Source organism: Delphinus delphis, chromosome 5 (assembly GCF_949987515.2).
Source record: "Delphinus delphis chromosome 5, mDelDel1.2, whole genome shotgun sequence".
Lineage (NCBI taxonomy): Eukaryota > Metazoa > Chordata > Mammalia > Artiodactyla > Delphinidae > Delphinus > Delphinus delphis.
Window position 1 is genome coordinate 27,166,396 of NC_082687.1, and position 27,377 is coordinate 27,193,772.

General features: G+C 39.3%; 1 protein-coding gene across 3 annotated transcripts in view; it reads left to right on the forward strand.

Moving 5' to 3' along the window:
* ARHGAP10 (Rho GTPase activating protein 10) overlaps positions 1–27,377 on the forward strand; it is a 326,043-nt gene that overhangs the window by 150,215 nt on the left and 148,451 nt on the right. For all 3 annotated transcript variants that reach the window (XM_060012123.1, XM_060012125.1, XM_060012124.1), the window contains 3 exons: positions 13,792–13,873; positions 15,809–15,854; positions 17,714–17,779. In XM_060012123.1, the coding sequence (XP_059868106.1) occupies positions 13,792–13,873; positions 15,809–15,854; positions 17,714–17,779 (194 nt within the window). The remainder of the gene's footprint in view (positions 1–13,791; positions 13,874–15,808; positions 15,855–17,713; positions 17,780–27,377) is intronic.

The window sequence follows — 27,377 nt, forward strand, 5'->3', positions numbered from 1 at the left end:
GTTCAGCGATGTATGAGAGTTCCAGCTGCTCCACCCTGTAACCAACCTTCGATGATGTTAGTGTTTTTCATTTAAGCTAATCATGACTAGTGAAGTTGATTGAGTGCCGTTCCATATGGTTTCTGGCCAATTATATTTCTAACATTGTGAACTGTCTATTAAAGTCTTTTGCTCATTTAAAATATGTTGTTGGTCTTTTTGTTATTGAATTGTAGGAATTAAGTTTTCTGGATACGAATCCTTCATCAGCTGTATTAATTATGAATATGTTAATTGTGAATATTTTCTCTGATCTGTGGTTTGCCTATTCATTTTCTTAACAGTGCTTTGATGAGAAGAACTTTCTAATTTTGATTAAGTTGAATTTATTAGTTTAAAAAAGTTTTATTGGTAGAACTCTTTGTTCTGAGAAATCTTTACCTATCCCAAGGTTGCAAAAAACATTTCCCATGTTTCCTCCCTCCCTCCCTCCCGGAGGGCTCCTTGGTTGTGGCATGCATGTGGGATCTAGTTCCCTGGCCAAGGATCGAACCCAGAGCCCCCTGCATTGGGAGCACAGAGTCTTAACCACTGTGCCACCAAGGAAGTCCCTGCATGTTTTCTCTTTAAAAGCTTTATAATGGGTCTATGACTTGTGAAGATTTTTGGGTAGTGTGTGGTGTGATTTGTCGAGATTGTGTGTTATTTATCTTTTCCTATACAGATAACCAGTATTTCTAGCACCATTTGTTGAAAAGGTCTTTCCTGTCATTGGATTGTTTTGGCACCTTTGTCATAAAACACTTGTCTGTGTATTTGCAGGTCTAATTCTAGCTTATTCTGTTCCATTGGTTTATTTGTCCTTTTGCCAGTTCCACACTATCATTAATACTGTAGCTTTATAGTAGATCTTGAAGCCAGGTGGTATGATTCCTCTGGTTTTTTTCAAAATTGTTTTGGCCATTCTAGATCCTTTGCATTTCCATATAAATTTTACAGTCAGTTTACTTGTATTATTTTAAGTATTCTGGATACTAATCCTTCATCAAAAAACCTGCAGGCCAGTATTTTCAATATGGAGTTTTAATAATTCATGAGTCTAGCTTCTATGTATTTAGTCTTGAATTTCAGCATTGTTTTATAGTTTTCAATGTAGGGTCATGGATAACTTTTGTTAAATTTCCCTAAGTATTTTATGTTTCTGGGTACTATTTTAAAATGTATGATGTTTTTCATTTCATTTTCAATATACTGTTAGTATATAAAAATGCAGTTCGTTTTTGTCCTACTCTGTTGCTGAGTTGATTTATTGCTTGTAGTTTAAGACTTTTTTTTTTATTGTACACAATGGTATCCTGTGTGAATAAAGACAGCTTGCTTGCTTTCTTTCCAATCTGAATGCCTTTTATTTCTTTTACTTGTCTTTTTGTACTGCCAAGACCTCCAATAATAATATGTTGAATGGAAGTGGTGATATTGGGCATCTTGCCTTATTCTCCATCTTAAGGGGAAAAGCATTTATTATTCACTGTAAAGTATGATGTTAGCTGAAGATTGTAGGTGCCTTTTATATTGAGGAAGTTTTTGTCGCTTCCTAGTTTTAATCCTAAGTAGATGTTGACTTTTGAAAAAAAAAGACTTGTCAGCATCTATTGAAATGCTCATTAAATATTTTTCTCAAATCTGTTAATGGGTGAATTGCATTGAATTTTCTAAGTTAAACGAATCTTGCTTTTCTGAGATGAACTCTACTTGGTAGTGATGTATTAACTTCATTGGGTATTGCTGTATTTTTTTGCTAATATTTGGTTGAGGGTATTTGTATTTGTGTTTGTGACAGATATTGTATGTTATGCTCTTTTTTTGTAATGTCTTTGTCTGATTTTGATATCAGGGTTATGGTGGCTTCAGAGAGTTGAGAAGTTTTCCATCTGGCTCTGTTATTTCCAAGTGTCTGTGTGGTTTCTTCCTTAAGTGTTTGGGAGAATTTACCTGTGAAGCCATCTTGGTCTAGTGGGGTTTTTTTGTGGGAAGTTTAAAAATTACAGATTCGATTTATTTAGTATGTAAAGTGATATCCAGATTTCCTAGTTTTGTGTGTTAGTTTTGATAAATTGGTTTTCAAGGAATTTGTTTATTTCCTCTAAGCTTTTGACTTTATTGGAATAAATTTCTTCATAATACCTCTTATTTTCAAAGAGGATCTGTAGTGGTACCTCTTTTTTAATGCTTGGTACTGAAGTTTTTCATTTTTTTCTCAACAAGTCTTGCCTAGAACTTTATCAGTTTTACTAATTTTTTCAGATGACCCATATTGTCCATATTATATTTCATTGTTTTTTGCTTTTATTTTTATTTCCTTTGGATTTTGGTTTTCTTTTAAACATTTCTTAAGATGGAAGCATTGATTTTCCATTTTATTTTGAATGTAGACATATAACTCTATAGATTTCCTTCTAAAACGGCTTAGCTTATATCCCACAAATTTTGATGTGTAGTGTTTTCATTGTAATTCAGCTCCAGAAAATTAAAAAAAAATTTATGTGATTAGGACATAGGTGTTGAATTTTTACTCAGGTGTTATCTAGAAAGAGGATTTATTGATTGATTGATTGATTGATTGATTGGCTGCATTGGGTTTTCGTTGCTGCGCGTTCGTTTTTCTCTAGTTGCGGCGAGCGGGGGCTACTCTTCGTTGCCGTTCAGGGACCTCTCATTGCGGTGGCTTCTCTTGTTGCGGACCGCAGGCTGTAGGCACGGGCTTCAGTAGGGAAGCCCAATTTGCAATCTTTAAAACATCTTTCTAGGGACTCACCTGGTGACACAGTGGTTAAGAATCCTACTGCGAATGCAGAGGACACGGGTTCGAGCCCTGGTCCGGCAAGATCCCACATGCCAAGGAGCAACTAAGCCCGTGCGCCGCAACTACTGAGTCTGTGCTCTAGAGCCCGCGAGCCACAACTACTGAAGCTGCGCGCCTACAGCCCGCGGTCCACAACAAGAGAAGCCACCGCAATGAGAGGCCCGTGCACGGCAACGAAGAGTAGCCCCCACTCGCCGCAACTAGAGAAAAACCAACGCACAGTGACGAAAACCCAATGCAGCCAAAAATAAATAAAATAAAATAAATTTACATTTAAAAAATTCCACATGGATGGGGATTTTCTATGTGCGATATTATTATTGTTTTTCTACTTTAATTGTCTTTTGGTTGGATAACATACTGTGTATTTTATCAATGAGTTGAAGTTTACTAGACTTGTTTCATTGTCCCAAATGTGGTCTATTTAGTAAATGACCCATGTGTACATGAGACCAATGATTTTTCTGCTGTTGTAGTGTTCTTGAAATGTCGGTTAGATCAAGCTGGTTTTTGTTGCTCAGATCTTCTGTATTGTTTTGATTTTTGGTATTGTTCTATCAGTGACTAAACTAGGGATGTTAAAATCTCTCACTTTGATGAAGATGTGCCTGTTTTCCTTTTATTTTGTAATTTTTGTTTCCTATATTGATTATTTGAGATCTTTTGTTTTTTTTGTGTCTGTACGTTTATGATTATGTCTTCTTGAAGTGACCCTTTTATCATTATGAAATGTCTCTCTGTTTCTGGTAATAATTTTTATCTTGAAATCTACCTTGTGATATTAATATAGCCACACTAAAAAAAAATATATATATATATATAGCCACGTTAGCTTTCTTATGCTCAGTGTTTACTTGGCATATTTTTTTTTACTTTTTGTTTTATATTAAAGTATAGTTGATTAACAGTGCTGTGTTAGTTTCAGGTGTACATATTTTTTTTCCATCCTTTTTCTTTTAGCTCTTTGTGTCTTTATGTTTCAACTTTGCTTTTCATAAACAGCATATAATTGAGTCCTGCTCTTAAAAATTCCAGTGTATTAGCCTTTGCATTTTAATCAGGGTTTTAGTTAATGTGTATATAGTATAGTTGTGGATATGTATGGGTTTAAGCCCACCATCTTGGTTTTGTTTTCTATTTGTTCTGTTTGCTCTTTGTTCCTCTGTTCCTCCTTTGCGGCCTTCTTTTGAATGAATTGAGTCTTTTTTAGTGTTCTATTTTATCTCCTCTATGATTTATCTCCTCTGTATGATTTTTAGTTATGCCTCTTTGTATGTGCATTTTTTAGTAGTTGTCCTACAGAGTATAAGGTGCATTTTTAAATTACCATATTTTTACCTTTCCATAAACAATATAAACTTACAGCAGTAGACTTCCAATTACCACCCTTTTGCCCTCTGTGCCCTTGTTTTATAGACTTTAATTCTACATATACTCTGAGTCCAACAATACGTTACTAGTTTTACTTTATGAAATTAATAATCAGTACTCTTTTAAAAAATTTAATGTTTTATTTACGTATATATGGGTGTGTGTGTGTGTGTGTGTGGGGTTTCATCTTTTATTTTTAAAATATTTATTTATTTTGGCTGTTCCTGGTCTTAGTTGCGGCATGCAGTATGTTTTTTCTTTAGTTGCAGCGTGTGGGCTCTTAGTTGCGGCCTGTGGACTCTTAGCTGTGGCATGCATGCGGGATCTAGTTCCCAGACCAGGGATCGAACCTGGGCTGCCTGCATTGAGAATGCAGAGTCTTACCCACTGGACCACCAGGGCAGTCCCTCATGTCTTTTAATATCAAATATTTATCCATTCTGATTTTCTTCATTCTTTTCTGCAGAACTAAGTTTCTATCTTGTGCTATTTCCCTTAAGTTCCTTAGGCTAATTTAATTTGAGCATTTCTTGTAATGCAGATCGGCTAGAGAATTCTTTCATGTTTTGTCTACCTGAAAATGTCTTTCTTTTACCTTCATTTTTGATGGATGTAGGACTCTGGATTGATAGTTTTTTTCTTCCCCCAGCACTTCTAAGAAGTCATTTCTGTTTTCTTAAGGGTCCATTTTTTTTTTCTCATGACAGGTCATCTATCTTTCTTACTGTTCTCTTGTATGTCATCTCTTTCTTCTGCTGCTTTCAAGATTTTCTTTTCATGAGGTGCCTAAATGGGGTTTTCTTTGTTTTACCTTGCTTGGGGTTCATGGAAGTTCTTGGATGTGGGAGTCGATAATTCTTCTCAGTTTCAGAAAATTTTAGCCGTTATCTCCTTATATGCTTCGTTTGCCCCCTTTTCTCTTTCTTCACGTTCTGGAACTCTAAATGCATTATGTTAGATCATTTGATACTGGTTTCAGTTATACCTGCAGGGTTTTAATTTACAGAGGTGGCTGAGTGATGTCATGTAGAGGCTAATGCCACTGGAAGAGAATTTTATTCCTTACACTTTCCAAGAGAAGAGGGCACACCATGCCACATAGGGCCATGTGGGGTTACATCAGGTTTTGGTCAGGAGTCAGGAAGGAGTGAGGGGAAATCCTAGACTAGAGCTTTTACTGGGGTTTCTGTAAGGCAGAGAAGGGGAGAAAGCATAGGATTAGCTACTCTGAGTAACACTGGTGAGCTCTAGGCTGTAGGCGTGGTTTTCAGTTGTCTGGTATCTGGCCTGGGGGTGATTTTAGGGCAGGGGAAATATTGGTTGGACGTGTGAGTTAGATAAAGGGGGCAGTTGGGGATATAGACTTGGGTTTGGTTGCTTTGCATGTGGAAGTTGTGTTCCTGAACTCTTCATCACTTATTTTATTTTTCACTTCTTGCATATCCATTTGTGTCTTTTTAATAGTTTCCATCTCTTTGCTGAAATTCCCATCAGTTTATGTGTGTCGGCCGCCTTTTGCCATGGATCCTTTAACATATTTACTGTTGTTTTTAGGTTTCAGTTCCCCTCCCCCTGCCCCTCCCCCAGCCATACCTGAGCTATTTCTGGGTCTGATTCTCTTGACTACTTCCTCTCTTGATGTTGGGTTACATTTCTTTGCTTCTTTGCATGCCTTTTAATTTTCTGGTTGAATACCAGGGATCGTAAGAGAGCAGTAGAGACTAAGGTAAGTAATATTCATATCTGGTAAAGGACATGCCCATTTTCCCATCAGGCTAGCTAATGCGTAGGGCTGTCAGGTCAGTTGGCGGTTGAGCTGAGATTGGGCATTGTTGTTACTTTAGTTAGATTCTGTTAGTCACGGGCTTCCTGTGATTTGAGGATGCTCTCTGAACCCTCTCCGGAAGCTCTCCCGCCCTGCCACTCAGTCTTAGCAGACACATCTCTTTCATCTCTGCTCTCAGACTGCCCCTGAGCACCTGGGGAAACACTGCGGGAAGGAGTGAGGGTGGGTTCACATTCTCTTCGTGTCTGTGTCTTCTAAGGATTTAAACCATCCCACCAGCTCATACTCTACCTTTAAAACTTTGTTAAAATCCTGCTTTCCTCATCTCCGATGGCTGCCTCTTTGTCCTGCTGCTTCACAAAGGATGAAAACAGCTGTATGTGCGTACGTGCCTTCTCTCCAAGAAAGGACTTGTTACTTCCTGCATTTTAGTTAACTAGGGATTTTTGCATTTTCAGTTCTCATATGGTTCTTCACTTTACTTTACTTTACCTACTTGCTGCGCCGTGCGGCATGTGGGATCTTAGTTCCCTGACCAGGGATGCAGCCCACGTCCCTGCATTGGAAGCATGGAGTCTTAACCACTGGACCACCAGGGAAGTCCCATCAGATGGTTATTAAAAATAAAGCAAAACAAAACTGTGATTTTATAGGTTCTCCATCTTGTTCATGTTCTTAAGGTGAGAATGATGTTGTCTTAACAACTTCTACGCAGCTGTTCTCTAACGATGAATGGGTTGAATTCACTTTTACTGGAGAAAACAATCCTCCTTGTGACTCTATCATTGCTTACTTGCTCTATTTGAAGCAGCTTCTTAGTGGACAGAAGAAAGAAGTTGTTATGAAGTCTTCCCCCTTAGTAAGATCAGGTAACATGCTTTAATTATCTCAAGAAAAAATGTATGTATTTAAAAAATTTTCCAGCAGCCCTTATGAGAAGCTAATTATGACTAAACATTTCTAAAACTTTTAAAAGTGTTTTGCTTGGCTTTGGCGCCTTCCCCTTAGAGTATAATTTAGTGCAGGACTTGTAATGTGCTGGGTTATTTTTTTTTTCCCCTCTTCCTTTTCAACATTCCTCTTAGAAAAGCATTAGAATATTCCCGATTTGTTACCATCATAAATTTTGGTAGCTGCTTCTTAGTTTTTTCTCTTAATTTCTCCATTTACAATAATATCAATTGACATCTCATAAATGTCTTGTGAATGTTTCTCTCTGCTCTTGTTGTATATTTTCTTAATATACGGGCTCATTGATCTGCCATGTAGAATCTAAGGAAAATGCATGTCTTCCACATGCTTCGAGAGCACTATAAAAAATGCATTTGAAAGAGAATTAATAGATATGGGGTCAAACATAGAATACAGATACTAGTTTCCTAAAACTGTTTCTCACGCATCTGCCTTGGGTAGTGTCTGATGCGTAATAGTCCATACTGTTTTGTTTTGTTTTTTGCGGTACGCGGGCCTCTCACTGTTGTGGCCTTTACTGTTGCGGAACACAGCCTCGGGACGCGCAGGCTCAGCGGCCATGGCTCATGGGCCCAGCCGCTCCGCGGCATGTGGGATCTTCCCGGACCGGGGCACGAACCCGTGTCCCCTGCATCGGCAGGCGGACTCTCAACCACTGCGCCTCTGGGGAAGCCCGTCCATACTGTTTTGAATGAATGAATGAAACGAGATAGAGGTGCTGATTTAAGAATAAGAACCTGTTTAACCTGTTACTTCAGATTTCAGTTCTCAACCTTGTGCTCTACAGATAATAATTTTGGTTTTAAGTAAGGACAGACTATCCCGGCCAGGTGCTCTCTTTTGTTGGTCCACTTTTCCTTCGTGAAGTTTATCCCATTGCCTTTGTATGCCAGGAATCCTCTTTGCCTTGCTATGCACGCAGGATTATCCAGAGCTTAGCACAGTGTGTGATACACAGCCTGTACCCGATGTACCGGGTATGTACCGAGATGATTATTTGATGAAGGAAGAAGAGGAGGCGCCGTCCTCAGCTGGACCCGTGTAATGCATTGCAGCAGTATCTGCTCCAAGAACCCCAAATTAGAACGTTCTCAATCCTGGTTCTAGCTTCTGGGGAGTTGCTAATGTTTTTCCCTTAGCTACTCCGTGAAACGAAAGAGATAATTGCTGTTTCTTTCTTTATGTAAATGTGAATTATCCAGCACATGGTTGTAAAATTTTCTGTTCTTCACTAGCCTCGTGGTCACCATGTTGTTCTACACTTCCATTAAATCTTATTAATAAAACATGTCTTTGTTTCAAAAACTAGAGAGTTTTTATGGTTTAAGGATGAGATGCTATTAATACTGTAGTTTAAAATGTGTCCTTAAGTCTCAGTTTGGCTTACTGATTTCCTAGCAGTTGATTATTTAAAAAGGGGAAGAAACTTGAGCAATTTAAAATGGTTGAAACGTGTTTTAGTGCACGATGTTTTATTTAGAGGTAGGGGCTTATAGAGGATGGCTGTGGGCAGCGTGTGTGTTAGGATGGGGCCCAGCTTTCTGTAATACTGGTGACTGATCCCTTTAAGTAACATGTGGCAAGTGTGAAGTGTTCCGAGGGATCACTACAGTGTGATGAATTAATTCTGCAAACTGGAATTGTTGGGAGTTACCATGTTATTATTTGTCAAAATGGGAACAGAAATAGAATTCTTTCCTTGTAGGTGATAGATTTCTACTGAATCTCTTATCTTGCAGCAGGTTGGTTGGTTTGTTCTCCGCCGTATCCCTCAAAGGGCTAGGGGGCTCAAGTCTGAGGCATCACGCCTCGGAGGCAAGGAGTAGAAGAATGCTTTAGTTTTTATGCCACATTCGATTTCTATCCAGTTGTAATATGGCTGTTTCATCTGAAGCGTGACGATTGCTTTTGTCCTTACTTTACTATCTGTAATTCTAGTTCATGAGTCTTCATCATTCAACACTTTTATCTTGTCTTCCAAGTTATCAGAACCGGTCATTATTTCTCTTATCTGCTGCTCTATGTACAACTTAGTTAAGAGTATCCAACCAGGGACTTCCCTGGTGGTCCAGTGGTAAAGAATCCGCCTTCCAATGCAGGGGATGTGGGTTCGATCCCTGGTTGGGGAACTAAGATCTTATATACTGTGGGGCAGCTAAGCCAGCACGCCACAACTATTGAGCTCGCGTGCCTCAACTAGGGAGAGAAAACCCACACGCCACAACGAGAGAGAGAAAACCTGCCCGCCACAACTAGAGAGAAACCCGTGTGCCTCAATGAAGATTCTGCGTGCCACAACTAAGACCTGACACAGCCAAAAAAAAAAGGAAAATAAATAAATGAATATTGAAAAAAAAGAATATCCAACCATATACTGGTAGTAACTATTATTTCCCCTCGAGTATGAATGGAGAACCTTAGAGGGAAAACAAAAAGAAACTAGAAAGCACGAAATTTCATCAGGTTCGGTGTCTGATTTTGAGTATTATAAGTATAGTAAGTCCTTATTTGCTACAGTTGTTTTTGGCTCTCAGCGAATCCCTTAACTAGTTATTGATGTTATATTGTAAATGATCTGTCTTTTATTCTTTATTCTTGGAGTGACAGCTTTCTTACTCATTATTTTGTTGCCCATAGTACGTAGTAGCACCTCATGACTATTTCCCAGGTCCACTCATTTGTTTTTCCTTCATCTTGGTCACTCTGTCTTATCCTCTGAGTCTTCTAACAAATCTTTGCACGCACCCCTGTTCAGTCTGTTTTCTGCCCAGCAGCAGCCAGTGTTCACGTACACCTTTAATCTGATCATGTTAACCCCCTACTAAAAACTTTCAGTGACATTTAGGATAAGTGAGCCCTTAGCATGGCCAAGGAGGCCCTTTGTGGCGGGACCCCGGGCTGCATCTCCAGCTTTCCATCGAGTTGCTTGTCCAGCTGGTTTGTAGGACCCGTGATGAGGCTGATCCCAGCTCCATGAAAGTGCGCTCTTTCCTCCTAGGTGCCTCTTTGGTCTGGGGGACGACTCTGGCCCTATTGCTCCTGCATGGCTCATTTATCCTTAAAGCCTCAGATTAAATGTCGCTTCCCCAGGGATGCCTAACTTCCAGGGTTAGGCCAGGCTTTCCTTTTCTATCTCCATAGTACCTTGAAATCCTGAAGTTGCCCAAAGAGACCGGCAGCGGAATTAGCTCACCGACAAGTCTCCTAGACCACAATGATTTAGCATATTTGAAAGTGAAAGTTTTTATATGTGGACACGCATCTCCTGATGTCCTGCTCATTTCCTCTTTTCCTTCTAGGTAGCTGGTTTTACACATTTAAACTTACCTGACTCCCTGGCAGCGCTCTGTGTACTTGTAACTAATTGGTTATTTGCATTTTGTTTACCTTTTGCTTTCTCTGCTAGATAGTCAGCCCTTTGTGGGCTGTATGCTGAGCCCAGTGCCTAGCAGGTAGTGAGATATTTAATAATTCCTGACCCTCTGGTTCAAGACCTAAAGCACAACAGATGATATTTCAATGGTTGTTGAACTGAATGTTTGTAAACCCCGTGTTTGTATTCCCATGACAGACTTTGCCATTTTTAACCTGGGGTCCCGTTTTCCTCTGCTGGTTTTGCCATTCCTGGATTAGAAAAGCTGTTAACTTTCTGTTATATATTTGCTGTAGCCTCGTACTGTCCATTTTATACTTTAGTTCACTTAGTTACATATTAAGTGTTTGAATCCATTCCATATACTTTCGGGAGAGGTCTTTAGCTATTTTTTCTCCTTTACGAGAACGGAGCAGTCATGCAGACCTGAGACCCCTGTGTGTAAATATTGTTTTATCACTTAACCGATGTAAAGAAAAACATGCCTGCCATCTGAAGTTTTCCCTCACAATTTTAATTAACTCTCCTGAGCCCAGTGTGGGTTACTAAGAATAAGGGCCAAAATCTTCACGTCCCATTCGAGTTACTTCTTAAAACAGCCTGGTTTTCTGGGCATCTTGCCTCGATTCTTGCTCCAGAAGGATGCTGTGCATAGAAGAGCAAGAGGAGGTGGAATCTTGGTTGTGAGCTCCGTAGTGCCAAGGTGATGGCAAAGCCGGGCCAACGCTGAAATGTTTAGGGTAGACAGTAAAGAGCCGTTTTGCTGTTCAGGAGTGGGGTTGGGGGATTACAAGTGATTTTTTTTCCCCACAAAATTCATAGCCTGGAGAAAATGGTTGAAGACAAGAGACTATCAGTTGCAGCTGTAGTTACTTGGTAGTGAACTTGAAGCACATAACTTCTCCGGCTTTATAACCATCACATGGGGAGAAAGCCTAACGCCTGTGGGTGTGAACGTTGGGGGCATCACATGTTTGTATTTGGGATGATGCTTTTGGAGTGCTGCATGCTTTATAGTACTTTATAAAAATTGTAGCGATTATTGAATTGCACTTGATTCTTGCAGCTTGCTTTACTTGTAAGAGATTACCCAATACTTGAAAATGAGATGAAGTACTGTTACAGGAGTGTTAACTTTAAAAAGTATATTCAGGGGCTTCCCCGGTGGCACAGTGGTGAAGAGTCTGCCTGCCGACGCAGGGGACACAGGTTCGTGCCCCGGTCCGGGAGGATCCCGCATGCCGCGGAGCGGCTGGGCCCGTGGGCCATGGCCGCTGGGCCTTTGCGTCCGGAGCCTGTGCTCTGCAGCGGGAGACGCCACAGTGGTGGGAGGCCCGCATACCGCAAAAACAAAACAAAACAAAACAAAAACAAGTATATTCATTATCAAAGGAGAATGAATGTTTACTTTCCATTTCAACCATCTATTTTCATTTCCAGTTGTCTATGGTTTTCATTTCCAGTTGTCTATGGTTTTCATTTCCAGTTGTCTATGGTTTTCATCCCTTGCCAGAAAGGTTCATTTTTAATACTTTTGATCAAATATACAAAATTTGTTTCATTGGAGAAACCACCACAGTTGAAGAGGAATTATTAATGGCTTTTCTACCTAGGACTCCTTCCCAATATGATGAGTTTTCTGGAAGACTCTCTAAATATCCAAATAAACTGAACTGAGAAAGATTGGCATTTGGCCCTGAGGACCAACCCAGAGCTCTAAGAAAATACAGAGGAAACACCCTAAACAGTTAACAGTGCTATCTTCTTGGAAGTGGAATTGGGATGGGGTGAAAGATGATTTTCTGCTTTCACTCTGCCCATGCCTGGGTAAAGACAACATGTTATCTTTTATAAATAAAATTTAATCATTACTACCACCCCACACCTATTAGAATGGCTACTTTCAAAAAAAAAAAAAGAAAATTACAAGTGTTGGTGAAGAAAGATATGGAGAAATTGGAACCCTGTGCATTGTTAGTGGGAATGAGCAACATTAAAAAAAAAAAAATTACATTTGACCCCTCTTGTGAGACAAAACTGTTTCTCCCTACTCATGGGACACTTCTGTACTCAGAATGGTGTGGGTTTCTCTGCACTAAGCAATTCTCCAATTCTCTGTGGAGACCAAGTGTCCTATGATTGAACTCAGTTTTGACACTAAGTAGAGTTCATGAAGACCCAACGGATCAAGGGCTCAAGACTGCCTCCTACCGCTTCAGATGCCAGTTACAAGTCCAGGTTGTCAACTGTGCTTTTGGTTATAAATCAGGCATTCCCATGACCCTGTCCTTGAGTTTGATAATCTGCTAGAATGCCTCACAGAACTCTGGAAAACAGTTTACTTACTGTTGCTGATTTATTACAAAGGATATTTTAATGGGAACAGACGAAGAGATTCATGAAGAGATGTATAGGGCAAAGTATGGAGGAAGGGGCTTGGAGCTCCCATGTCTTCTCTAGGTGCTCTCCCTCCAGCATCTTCATGGGCTCACCAGCCTGCAAGCTCTCTGAACCCCAGGGATTTTTATGGAGGCTTCATTGTGCGGGAATGATTGATTAAATCGTTGACCATTGGTGTTTGAAGTCAATTTCCAGCCCTACCCCACTCCTGGGAGGTGTATGGGTGGAGTGGAGCTGAAAGTTCTAATCCTCTAATCACATGGTTGGTTCCCTTGGCAACCGGCCCTCATCCTGAGACTTTCCAGGAGCCCCCCCAGTCCCGTCAGCTCATTAATATACAAAATGACACATCATTGCAGAGATTCTAAGGGTTTTAGGAGCTGTGTGCCAGGAAATAGGGTCAGAGACCAGACATATATTTATTATGTCATGCTGGACAACTCCACTTGTGGGTATATACCCAAAATAATTGGAAGCAGGGTCTCAAGGAGATTTTGTACACCTATGTTGATAGCAGCACTGTTTACAGTAGCCATGTGGAAGCAAGCCACATGTCCGTTGGTGGATGAATGGATAAGCAAAATGTGGTCTGTACATACAATGGAATTCTGTTCAGCCTTAAAAAGGAAAGAAATTTTGACACACGCTATAGTATGGATGAAAATGGAGGATACTTTACTAAGTGAAATAAGCAAGTCACAAAAAAGGCGAATACTGTATGAGTCCACTTCTAAGAGTTACGTCATCAAATTCACAGAGACAGAAGGTAGAAGGGTGGTTGCCAGGGGCTGTGAGGAGGGGAAATGGGGACTTTTTCATGGGTACAGAGTTTTAGTTTTACAAGATGAAGAGTTTTGGAGACTGGACTCGACACTGCTCAACTGTGTAGTTAAAAATGGTGAAGATGGTATATTTTATGTTCTGTGTATTTTATCACAATTAAAATTTTAAAAGAAACAATGACCACAGTGAAAACTTAGAAAGTAGAAAAGGAGGTTTGTTTTTCGCAGCCAAGGAGTAACCTGATCTGTTCCTGGTGTCTTGCAGGCCTGGAGTTTCTTTGACCATGCAGGCGTTTTCTGAAGAGGAGAGGAAGCAGTGGTTGGAAGCTCTGGGTGGAAAAGAAGCTGTAAGAATAACCAATGGTTGAGTTTTATTTCAAATCCTGTAGAGTTGGCTTGTGTTCGTTTTCATGTTGTTTTTGCTTTATAGTATTTGAAAAAAGTCCCCTGCTGAAACTGGTGTCTGAATTCCTCTCGGAAGCATTCGGTATTCTAGAAATTCAGCTTGAGGTAGCAGGGGCACACATGAGACTGATACATCGTTAGTTTTTATTTTTCTTGACTTTGCCGCTAGGATTTGCTTTGCTTGAGGAAGTCACCTGAATCCTCAGTTTCTTTTTTCCTACCTGTGACAGTACTTTGGGTGATGACCACAATAAATGCTTGCAGTTTGATCTCAGTGGAGATGGAACAGTAAACATGAGGCTGTGCAGGCAGTATTAGAAGTGATGGCTGTACTTGTTTTTCATCATTTGACAGTTTATGGTTCAGCCTAATGATTCGCAGTGTGCAATATCATGTAGCCGTAGTGAATGGGCCTCTGTATTCAGATTGGTTTGAGGAATAAATGAAAGGCAGTGCTAGAGATCCAGAGGCACAGGACTTCAGTCAGTTTGCCGCTTTATTCAAGGACTACCTTCCTCTCAGTGGACTGGTGGCATTTGGGAGCTGAGAATTGGATAGCTCATCTGTTGAATGGGGGACTTAGTGAGGATAATTATAGAAAACACCAGAGAACCAATTTCAGTCAACGCTGCTTACAGTCTTATGCCTCTGAACACACCGCCAGTGCAGGCACCAGGTGGGCTTACCTGGAGAGCTTTTGCCATTTCAGCAGGATTTAAAATAAAAAGAGGAAAGAGCATGATTTGCAAAGTGGAAGAGGGGTCATATATAGTAAAAAGAGAGGTATCAGGATAGAGCTTTTGAAACGGGCAAAATATATTGTTATCTGATGGTAGTGGAGCACCCTGAGAGTGCAGGAAATAAGGCAAAGAGGCTGGGCAGCACCGCGTGTGACAGTCTTGATGCGGTGTTTGAGAAACGGAAGCCCAAATCACATCTTTTAAAAATAAATCCTGTATAGGAGAAGGTATCATTCTTGGAGGAAAAAGGTAGTGATTGGAATTGTGTATCATTTTCTTATACTTGATCTGCATTTAGCCTCCTTGGTTTTATTTCTATTTACTCTTAATTTGTCCTTGAAAATTTTAGCTGGGAGTCGGGAGTACTTCCAGCATTGACAGTTGCTGAGATCCAAAACAGGTTATCCGAATCGTCTCTAGTACAGGCAAGGCAGTGACTGGGACTTGCCCCCTGGAGATTCAAGAAGTTCTTTGGAAACTGAGTTTGCCTATTTGCATAGCAAAATGATTCCATGACTAAGTCATGAAGAAATAAGTCTATTGCCAAAGGCAGTGTAACCTTGAAGACGTATACGCTCTCCTTTAGAGTGAAAAAGCTAAGTAATTAATTCAAGATATACAGACAAAGGCAAGTATGTAGAAAGAAAATAAATATTCAGCTATGTGTTTACAAGGGGACACTTAAGGCACTGTGTATTTTTTCCAGGTGTTGTATGGGCCTTGCAAATAATGGGACAGCGCTAGAATTCTCAGAGGCAGCCTGGGATCATCACCTTGATATTTCAGATGTGGTTATTAAAATTATGGGCAGCAGTCATGTGTTTCTTAAGTAAACAGCAGATTTTAGAAATAGTGATGAAAAAAATGAGCTTACTGATTAGAATGCAGCCGTTCATTTGAGCATTTCAAATTTACATGAACTTTCAGTCCTGGCCCCTTCATCTTAATTTTGCTACTTTGACAATATCTCAGGGAGAGACAAAGGAGACCCAGAGTGCTCTTTTTTGTTACCTACCTTTGCATGATAGGTGATTAACCAATGTCAGTGTATTTTTTGTACAGTCCCTAGGTGTGCCTTCTAGAATCACTTTTACTGATTTGCTAAAAATATTGTTTCCCCCTTTTCTCTTTTATTAGCTGTTCCCTAGTTTTAATAGAACCATCATCCCAAGACCAGAAGGAAGTAAGTGCTAATTTATAAAAATGACTGTTGTCTCCCTTTCTCATGAGTTATTTTGTTTTTATTACTGATGTCAAACTGTTGCTGGGTGCTTACTCTCTGTACCCTGTCTGTGTTAGTCCTCTGTGTAGTAGATGTCTTATTCATTGAGGACCTCCTCAAATTTTCCTGGATGGCTGTAACCCTCCTTGATCTTTCCCATCTCTGAGCGTTTTTCTTTCCAGTCTTCTATACAAAACCAAAAAAACTTTCTCTGTAATTCACTTTGGTATTTGTTTTTATAGCCACAAATGAATACATAAGAGTTTCAGTTACGCATCTGTCAGCTTCCTAAGTTGTAAACTCCTGTGGATAGGAACTGTTTACCAGCTCCCCTGTTCTCAACCCTTCTCACCTCCACCCTTAATATCCTTTATCCTTAAAGTCTCTTGAGTATGGGCTGTACAAATAGTATAGCATTGCACCTTAGAAAATAAAACAAACAACAACCAAACACGTTCAGGTATTCTAGGACAATAATTTTCACTTGCACTGTATGCACTAGAGGAAAAGGAAGTACTCCCTAGCTCTGTACTCTTGATTTGTACTGAGATAAAGTGAAAATGTGATCAAATTTGTTGGATTCTTTATGAATCTACTTTTAATATCTTTGGAGGAATGAAGCTACATTTGTCAGATGTCCACAGTTTGGAAACATTGTTAAATACCCATGATTTTGAAATGATCATGACGTGCATCTCACTTAGCCTGCCACTGGACCTGGTGCCGTGGAAGGTTGTAAGTCACTGAAGTACCTCTTCTTCCCCTTTGTCCTTTCTTTTGCTTTTCTTTCTCTTCCCTCTTTCTCTTTTCCCCTCCTTCCTTTTCTTTTTCCTTTCTTTTCTTGTTTTTATAGAAAAATGAAAACATGCCTTGTTTTGGAAAAGTAGTTTTGCTAAGCAGAAAGAAACACTTGCGTTTTATATAAATGTTGTGAATAGTGGATCCTGAAAAAAGTAAACCACTGCCCAATTTTCCTCCTTAAAATGCTGTCCGAGCTTAGTTTTAAATCTGCAAAGTTTATTTTCATGACTTGTTCATGCTATCCCCTCTGAGAACAGTTATTTAGTATTCCTGCTCCTGAGTTCTAAATACAGAATAAAGCATTCACTTTCCCTGATTGCATTTTTGAAACAAGAATTGCCTTTTATTAGGGTATTCAAATAGGTCAGCCTAATCATGGTTAAGTATCCATATTAGAAAAAAATATAAAATTATATTTTCAAAATCTATTTTTGCTACACGAATCATCTATTTTAAATTCATTATGAAAATAATAAAATATTAAATGCTTAGGGCATGGTATAAAATATGAAAAAAAATTTGAAGCTCATGGCTCAAATACCATTTTTTAAAAGTATTAAAAACATTTTTCCCCAGGTTAAAAAAAAAAAAGTTTTGTGTTTTCCAGCTTGTCAAGAAATTTAAGAACTTTCACTCATATATATAATTAAAAAAGAAACCTGAGCTGTTGCTGGAATTTGGGCAAAATGCTATTTCTAGATGGCTTCCCCTAAAGATTTGTGTCACTTTCTTTTTCACTATTTAAAATACTATATTTATTAACTTAAAACCTAGTTTAAATTACAAGTTTATTTATATATGTTGGTAATAAATGTCTTGAAATTCCAGTAAATGCTCCTCTTAGTATATGAAATTCTCATTTACATTATTTAAACAGGGAATGCGTGGCCTTTAGCTTTCATTTTTTAAAGAGTGAAATAAAAATTATATTGGATTTAAATAATTTTCTCCTATTTTTGTAAGGAAGAGATTGTGAGTAACTAATTGTGCCTTTAATATTTTATGACTGTTTCTTTTAGGTGCACAGTTGGATAAGATGGGATTCACAATTCTTAGAAAATGCATCAGTGCAGTTGAAACACGAGGTAACATGATTGAATCATTTTACTCATGAGAGGCTATAGGTATGTAAAATCTAAGGGTCATTTCAAATGCTTACTGCATGGTTAAGTTTTGTAGAATGAAATATATTAATGCAAAATGCACATTCTATGCATCAGAGATTCAGTTGTTCATTTACTCTGCCAGGGTGGGGTTTTCCTTTTTATTTACATGTTTCTCCCTTGCATTGAAACAAAGTCAGGGCTAAAATGAGAATCAGTAGAAGAATCAACAGTGTCGGACAACCAGTCTTAATCGCTTCTTGTTCACGCACTAGTGAGATATTTCCATCTTCCATTGTCTTGTTGGCTTCCAGTTTAAAAATCGGCGTCGTTAAGATATCATTTACTTAGAGTAAAATCCATTGATTTTAACTGTACAAATTGATGAGTTTTGACAAATGTGTATAGTTGTGTAACTACCACCACAATCATAGAAGATTTCTCTCTCCCCCCAGAATTCCTTTGTGCCCCTTTGCAGTCAGTCTCCACTCCTTCCTTGACCCTGGCAGCTACTGAGCTGCTTTTCATCACTTTAGTTCTTTTTTTTGTAAGCATTTTATATGAATGGAATTATGCAGTACATTGTCTTTTGAGTCTGGCCTCTTTGTTTAGCTTCTGAGATTCATCTTGTTGGGTGTAGCCCTAGCTCATTTCTTTTTATCGCTAGGTAGTATATAATTCTATGGATATACTGCACTTTGCTTATTCATCCACCTGTTGGTCATATTTAGGTTGTTTCCGTTTTAAACTTCAGGAAAGATAATCCCTCCCCATTTTGGTCCCCTGACTAAAAGCTCAAAGGTCTCTTGTTTAGAGTTCCTAAGGAAAAGCAGGGTCCTGGCGCTCTGCAGCCATTCCAGCAGACTTTGGAGAAACTAAATATTGAACTTTGCAAAACAGGCTCTTTCTGGAGGGTGGATTTCTCTTTGTTTAGAGTCTAGTGAAGTATGGATAAATTGAATATTTAATTCACTCTCATACGTTGTATATCCCAGTCCTACTTTGGATGACTTAGTGGGATGAAGCATTGCACTCACGTTTTCTGTCAAAACAAGGTCTTTGTTATAAAGCCAGGACTGCCACCTGTGAAATGAGAGCGCTGGCTAACAGATGAATACGAGCTGTTGTATGATTTGGGTATTTGCCCATCGATAATAAAAACCCAAGCCACAGAAAGCTTTTCTCCCATTCTCTCTAACAGTGGCAATTCAGGCTATGACAGAATTTCATTCATTTCAACCTGCACTGAGGTTGAGCTGACAAATTTCCTCTTTTTCCTAGTGCTTCAGAAATTTCCAAAATTGGGATTTTCATATCTCTCACTTCATCATTCATGTTTCTCCTTTTCCTGAGCTTCTAGGGAGCCTTCATTGTATCACTTGCATGCTTATTATTTTGGTAAATAAAATTCTTTCCCAAAAGGATATAATTTATACATACTTGCTTCTACCTGACCAGATAAAAAAATCTCTCTAGAATGCTTTCGGATTGGTCTGTGTAGTTGTATGGAGTGTTCTGTACATTGAATGGAATATGTATAGTAGAATCTGCATGTATTGAATGCATTTTTATTATAAATATGTACATTGTTGGATTTTCTTTACAGAAGAATGAGTCTACAGATTTTTAAGTTAGATTTTCCCCTTTTAAAATAAAAGACAAAAAAGCATATGTTTTTCTTTTCAAATCTTTTGTTCCTAAAAGTCTTCCATTACTAAAGCCTTTTGCTTTTAATGGCGTAATAGACAAAAAATAGAGTTAAAAGACTCAACTGTCAGTTCATGTTATTGAACATGATGAGGAACCGTGTGGAATCTCTGAGCCTTTTATCCTAAATTTAAAAGTGCTCTCAGGGACTATTGCTCTTAATGATTTTCCCCACATCACCTATCATGGCTGTTGATTTTTTTTTTTTTTTTTTAACATGGTACAGACGTTGTTGCATAACTTCTTTTTTTTTTTTTTAACATCTTTATTGGAGTATAAATGCTTTACAATGCTGTGTTAGTTTCTGCTGTATAACAAAGTGAATCAGCTGTAAGTATATATATATCTCCATATCCCCTCCCTCTTGCATCTCCCTCCCACCCTCCCTATCCCACCCTTCCAGGTGGTCACAAAGCACCGAGCTGATCTGCCTGTGCTATGTGGCTGCCTCCCACTAGCTATCTATTTTACATTTGGTAGTGTATATATGTCCATGCCACTCTCTCACTTTGTCATAGCTTACCCTCCCCCCTCCCCATGTCCCCAAGTCCATTTTCTACATCTGCATCCCCATTCCTGTCCTGCCCCTAGGTCCTTCACAACCATCCTTTACTTTTTGTTTTTTAGATTCCATATACATGTGTTAGCATATGGTATTTGTTTTTCTCTTTCTGACTTACTTCTGTGTATGACAGACTCTAGGTCCATCCACCTCACCTACAAATAACTCAATTTTGTTTCTTTTTATGGCTGAGTAATATTCCATTGTATATATGTGCCACATCTTCTTTATCCATTCATCTGTTGATGGACACTTAGGTTGCTTCCATGTCCTGGCTATTGTAAATAGTGCTGCAATGAACATTTTGGTACATGACTCATTTTGAATTACGGTTTTCTCAGGGTATATGCCTAGTAGTGGGATTGTTGGGTTGTATGGTAGCTCTATTTTTAGTTTTTTAAGGAACTTCCATACTGTTCTCCATAGTGGCTTTATCAATTTACATTCTCACCAACAGTGCAGGAGGGTTGCCTTTTCTTCACACCCTCTCCAGAATTTATTGTTTGTAGGTTTTTTGATGGTGGCCATTCTTACCAGTGTGAGGTGATACCTCATTGTAGTTTGATTTGCTTTCTCTAATGATTAGCGATGTTGAGGATCCTTTCATGTGTTTGTTGTCAATCTGTATATCTTCTTTAGAGAAATGTCTATTTAGGTCTTCTGCCCCTTTTTGAATTGGGTTGTTTGTTTTTTTGATATTGAGCTGCATGAGCTGCTTGTAAATTTTGGAGATTAATCCTTTGTCAGTTTCTTCATTTGCAAATAATTTCTCCCATTCTAAGGATTGTCTTTTTGTCTTGTTTATGGTTTCCTTTGCTGTGCAAAAGCTTTTAAGTTTCATTAGGTCCTATTTGTTTATTTTTGTTTTTATTTGCATTTCTATGGGGGTGGGTCAGAAAGAATCTTGCTGTGATTTATGTCATAGAGTGTTCTTCCTATGTTTTCGTCTAGGAGTTTTATAGGGTCTTGGCCTTACATTTACGTCTTTAATCCATTTTGACCTTATTTTTGTATATGGTGTTAGGAAGTGTTCTAATTACATTCTTTTACATGTAGCTGTCCAGATATCCGAGCACCACTTATTGAAGAGGCTGTCTTCTCTCCACTGTATATTCTTGCCTCTTTTATCAAAGATAAGGTGACCATATGTGTGTGGGATTATCTCTGGGCTTTCTGTCCTGTTCCATTGATCCATATTTCTGTTTTTGTGCCAGTACCATACTGTCTTGTTTATTGTAGCTTTGTAGTATAGTCCGAAGTCAGGGAGCCTGATTCCTTCAGCTCCGTTTTTCTTTCTCAAGATTGCTTTGGCTGTTCGGGGTCTTTTGTGTTTTGATACAGATTGTGAACTTTTTTGTTCTAGTTCTGTGAAAACTGCCATTGGTAATTTGATAAGGATTGCATTGAATCTGTAGATTGCTTTGGGTAATATAGTCATTTCCTCAATGTTGATTCTTCCAATCCAAAAACATGGTATATCTCTCCATCTGTTTGTATCATCTTTAATTTCTTTCTTCAGAGTCTTACAGTTTTCTGCATACAAATCTTTTGTCTCCTTAGGTAGGTTTATTCCTAGGTATTTTATTCTTTTTGTCGCAATGGTAAATGGGAGTGTTTCATTAATTTCTCTTTCAGATTTTTCGTCATTAGTGTATAGGAATACAAGAGATTTCTGTGCATTAATTTTGTATCCTGCTACTTTCCCAAATTCATTGATTAGCTCTAGTAGTTTTCTGGTAGTATCTTTAGGATTCTCTATGTATAGTATCATGTCATCTGCAAACAGTGACAGTTTTACTTCTTTTCCGATTTGAATTCCTTTTATTTCTTTTTCTTCTCTGACTGATGTGGCTAAAATTTCCAAAACTATGTTGAGTAATAATGGTGAGAGTGAGCAACCTTACCTTGTTCCTGATCTTAGAGGAAATGTTTTCAGTTTTTCACCATTGAGAAGGATGTTGGCTGTGTGTTTGTCATAGATGGCCTTTATTATGTTGAGGTAGGTTCCCTCTATGCCTACTTCCTGGAGAGTTTTTTTTTTATCATAAATGGGTGTTGAATTTTGTCAAAAGTTTTTTCTGCATCTATTGAGATTATCATATGGTTTTTATCCTTCAATTTGTTAATATGGTGTATCACATTGATTGATTTGCATATATTCAAAAATCCTTGCATTCCTGAGATAAACCCCACTTGATCCTGGTTTATGATCCTTTTAATGTGCTGTTGGATTCTGTTTGCTAGTATTTTGTTGAGGATTTTTGCATCTATGTTTATCGGTGATATTGGCCTGTAGTTTTCTTTCTTTGTGACATCTTTGTCTGGGGTTGGTATCAGGGTGATAGTGGCCTTGTAGAATGAGTTTGGGAGTGTTCCTCCCTCTGCTATATTTTGGAAGAGTTGGAAAAGGATAGGTGTTAGCTCTTCTCTAAATATTTGAAATAATTCACCTGTGAAGCCATCTGGTCCTGGGCTTTTGTTTGTAGGATGATTTTTAATCACAGTTTCAATTTCAGTGCTTGTGATTGGTCTGTTTATATTTTCTATTTCTTCCTGGTTCAGTCTCAGAAGGTTGTACTTATCTAAGAATTTGTCCATTTCTTCCAGGTTGTCCATTTTATTGGCATAGAGTTGCTTGTAGCAATCTCTCATGATCCTTTGTATTTCTGCAGTGTCCGTTGTTACTTCTCCTTTTTCACTTCTAATTCTGTTGGTTTGAGTCTTTTCCCTTTTTTTCTTGATGAGTCTGGCTAATGGTTTATCAGTTTTGTTTATCTTCTCAAACAACCAGCTTTTAGTTTTATTGATCTTTGCTATTGTTTCCTTCCTTTCTTTTTCATTTATTTCTGATCAGATCTTTATGATTTCTTTCCTCCTGCTAACTTGGGGTTTTTTTTTCTTCTTTCTCTAATTGCTTTAGGTGTAAGGTTAGGTTATTTGAGATTTTTCTTGTTTCTTGAGGTTGGATTGTATTGCTATAAACTTCCATCTTAGAACTGCTTTTGCTGCATTCCATAGGTTTCGGATCATCATGTTTTTATTGTCATTTGTTTCTAGGTATTTTTTGATTTCCTCTTTGATTTCTTCAGTGTTCTCTTGGTTATTTAGTAGTGTATTGTTTAGCCTCCAGGTATATGTATTTTTTGCAGAGTTTTTCCTGTAATATCTAGTCTCATAGTGTTGTGGTCAGAAAAGATACTTGATACAATTTCAATTTTCTTAAATTTACCAAGGCTTGATTTGTGACCCAAGATATGATCTGTCCTGGAGAATGTTCCATGAGCATTTGAGAAGAAGGTGTATTCTGTTGTTTTTGGATGGAATGTCCTATAAATATCAATTAAGTCCATCTTGTTTAATGTGTCATTTAAAGCTTGTGTTTCCTTACTTATTTACATTTTGGATGATGTGTCCATTGGTGAAAGTGGGGTGTTAAAGTCCCCTACTATTGTTGTGTTACTGTCAGTTTCCCATTTTATGGCTATTAGCATTTGCCTTAGGTATTGAGGTGCTCCTGTGTTGGGTGCATAAATATTTACAATTGTTATATCTTCTTCTTAGTTTGATCATTTGATCAATTATGTAGTGTCCTTCTTTGTCTCTTGTAACAGTCCTTATTTTAAAGTCTCTTTTGTCTGATATTCAAATTGCTACCTCAGCTTTCTTTTGATATGCATTTTCATTGAATATCTTTTTCTATTCCCTCACTTTCAGTCTGTATGTATCCCTAGGTCTGAAGTGGGTCTCTTGTAGACAGCTGATATATGGGTCTTGTTTTTGTATGCATTCAGCCAGTCTGTGTCTTTTGGTTGGATCATTTAATCCATTTACATTTAAGGTAATTATCAATATATATGTTTCCTATTACCATTTTCTTAATTGTTTTGGGTTTGTTTTGAATGTGTTTTCCTTCTCTTGTGTTCCCTGCCTAGAGAAGTTCCTTTAGCATTTGTTGTAAAGCTGGTTTGGTGTTGCTGAATTTTCTTAACTTTTGGTTGTCTGTAAAGGTTTTAATTTCTCTGTGAAGTCTGAATGGTATCCTTGCTGTGTAGAGTAATCTTGGTTGTTGGTTTTTCCCTTTCATCACTTTAAATATGTCCTGCCACTCCCTTTTGGCTTGCAGAGATTCTGCTGAAAGATCAGCTGTTAACCTTATGGGGATTTCCTTACATGTTATTTGTTGCTTTTCCCTTGCTGCTTTTAATATTTTTTCTTTGTATTTAATTTTTGACAGTTTGATTAATATGTGTCTTGGTGTGTTTCTCCTTGGATTTATCCTGTGTGGGACTCTCTGTGTTTCTTGCCCTTGATTGACTATTTCCTTTCCCATATTAGGGAAGTTTTTGACTATAATTTCTTCAAATATTTTCTCAGACCTTTTCTTTTTCTCTTCTTCTTCTGTGACCCCTATCATTTGAATGTTGGTGCATTTAATGTTGTCCCAGAGGTCTCTGAGACTGTCATCGGTTCTTTTCATTCTTTTTTCTTTATTCTGCTCTGCAGTAGTTATTTCCACTATTTTATCTTCCAATCACTTATTCGTTCTTCTGCCTTAGTTATTCTGCTATTGATTCCTTCTAGAGAATTTTAAATTTCATTTATAGTGTTGTTCATCATTGCTTGTTTGCTCTTTATTTCTTCTCGGTCCTTGTTAAACGTTTCTTGTATTTTCTCTATTCTATTTCCAAGATTTTGGATATCTTTACTGTCATTACTCTGAATTCTTTTTTAGGTAGACTGTTTCCTCTTCATTTGTTTGGTATGGTGGCTTTTTACCTTGCTCCTTCATCTGCGGTGTGTTTTTCTGTCTTCTCATTTTTCTTATCTTACTGTGTTTGGGGTCTCCTTTTTGCAGGCTGCAGGTTCGTAGTTCCCGTTGTTTTTGATGTCTGCCCCCAGTGGGTAAGGCTGGTTCAGTGAGTTGTGTAGGCTTCCCTGTAGAGGGGGCTAGTACCTGTGTTCTGGGGGGTGGGGCTCAATCTTGTCTTTCTGGTGGGCAGGGTTGTCTTTCTGGTGGGCAGAGGTGGAGGTCCCATCCCTATTCTTTTAGGGTGTCTGTGAATTTATTATGCTTTTAGGCAGCCTCTCTGCTAATGGGTGGTGTTGTGTTCCAGTCTTCCTAGTTGTTTTGCATGGGGTGTCCAGCACTGGAGTTTGCTGTCCGTTGGGTGGAGCTGGGTCTTAGCATTGAGACAGAGTTCTCTGGGAGAGCCTTCGCCAATTGATATTATGTGTGGCCAGGAGGTCTCTGGTGGTCCAGTGTCCTGAATTCTGCTTTCCCACCTCAGAGGCTGAGCCCTGACACCAGGCCGGGGCACCAAGACCCTGTCAGCCACACAGCTCAGAAGATAAGGGAGAAAAAGAAAAAAAGAAAAGAAAAATAAATAAATATTTTTAAAAAGTAAAATTATTAAAATAAAAAAAATAAGAAAGTAATAATAATAATAATAAAAAAGAAGAGAGCAACCAAACCAGTAAACAAATCTACGAATGATAACACGTGCTAAAAACTATACTAAGAGAAACATAAAAATCAGAAACAAGTCAGTTGCAGACAGTTGCCCACAAAGTCCACCACCTCAATTTTGGTATGTTTCATTGTCTATTCAGGTATTCCACAGAAGCAGGGTACATCAAGGTGATTGTGGAGATTTAATCTGCTGCTCCTGAGGCTGCTGGGAGAGATTTCCCTTTCTGTTCTTTGTTCACACAGCTCCCGGGGTTCAGGTTTGGTTTTGGCTGCACCTGTGCATGTAGGTCGCCCTGAGGCATCTGTTCCTGCCCAGACAGGATGGGGTTAAATCAGTGGCTGATTAGGGGGCTCTTGCTCACTCAGGCCGCGGGGAGGGAAGGGAAGGGTATGGTAGCTATAGTTGGAATGCTGGCGAGCTTGTGGCGGCATAGGCGGGTGTGATTTTGCAGTAGCCTGAGGTGTACCATGTGTTCTCCCAGGGAAGTTGTCCCTGGATCCTGGGACCCCGGCAGTGACGGGCTGCACAGGCTCCGGGTGCTGGGAGGCGTGGATAGAGACCTGCGCTTGCACACAGGAGTTTTGGTGGCTGCAGCAGCAGCATCAGTGTTTCATGCCCGTCTCTGGTGTCTGAGCTGATAGCTGCGGCTCCCGCCTATCTCTGAAGCTTGTTTAGGTGGTGCTCTGCCTCCTTCTGTGGGCAAGCAGGGAAGGAATCCCCTCTCCTCGCACACCCTGAAACAATGGTCTCTTGCCTCTTAGGCAGGTCCAGATTTTTCCTGGACTCCCTCCTGGCTAGCCGTGGCGCACTAGCCCCCTTCAGGCTATGTTCACACAGCCAACCCTAGTCCTCTCCCTGGGATCTGACCTCTGAAGCCCGAGCCTCAGCTCCCAGCCCTGCCCGCCCCGGCGGGGGAGCAGACAAGCCTCTCGGGCTGGTGAGTGCCGGTCAGCACCGATCCTCTGTGCAGGAATCTCTCCGCTTTGCCCTCCGCACCCCTGTTGCTGTGCTCTCCTCCTTGGCTCTGAAGCTTACCCCCTTCGCCACCCACAGTCTCCGCCCGTGAAAGGGTTTCCTAGTGTGTGGAGACCTTTCCTTCTTCACAGCTCCCTCCCAGAGGTGGAGGTCCCATCCCTATTCCTTTGTCTCTGTTTTTTCTCTTTTTTTTTTTGCCCTGCCCAGGTACGTGGGGAGTTTCTTACCTTTTGGGAGGTATGAGGTCTTCTGCCAGCGTTCAGTAGGTGTTCTGTAGTTGTTCCACATGTAGATGTATTTCTGGTGTATTTGTGGGACAGAAGGTGTTCTCTTTGTGTTCCTGCTCTGCCATCTTGAAGGTGCCCCTGCATCACTTCTTTTCATCAGTCAGGATAAAGCTAGTTTATGTTCCTGTAACAGGAAACCTGAAATCCTCTGTGGCTTAAGACAACAAGACTTATTTCTCACTCAGACATTGGTAGGAGGGCTTTGCCCATCACTGATATCTGGGCTTCCAGGTTCCTGGTTGCCTTGCCTGGAGGGCTTTGGACCAACAAGTGAGTGCTCTGGCCTTGAAGTGAGTCATTTGCTCACAGTTCAGTGGTCAAAAATGGCCACATGGCCCCACTCAAACCCAGTGGGTCTGCATAGCACAACCCTACCAGGAGCCTGGAAAGTACACAGCCAGGAATATTTGGTGGATAACATTAATGACCACTGTGTGTGTGTCACGTGCCTGTGTCCAAAGGCATTTAATGATATCTGATTGAAGAATTATTTCTAATCACTTTTTTCAGTGTTTTAAACATGACTATCATTGTCTGAAAACTACCATTTCGTATGTTTTGGTTAAAGCAGTGTACCT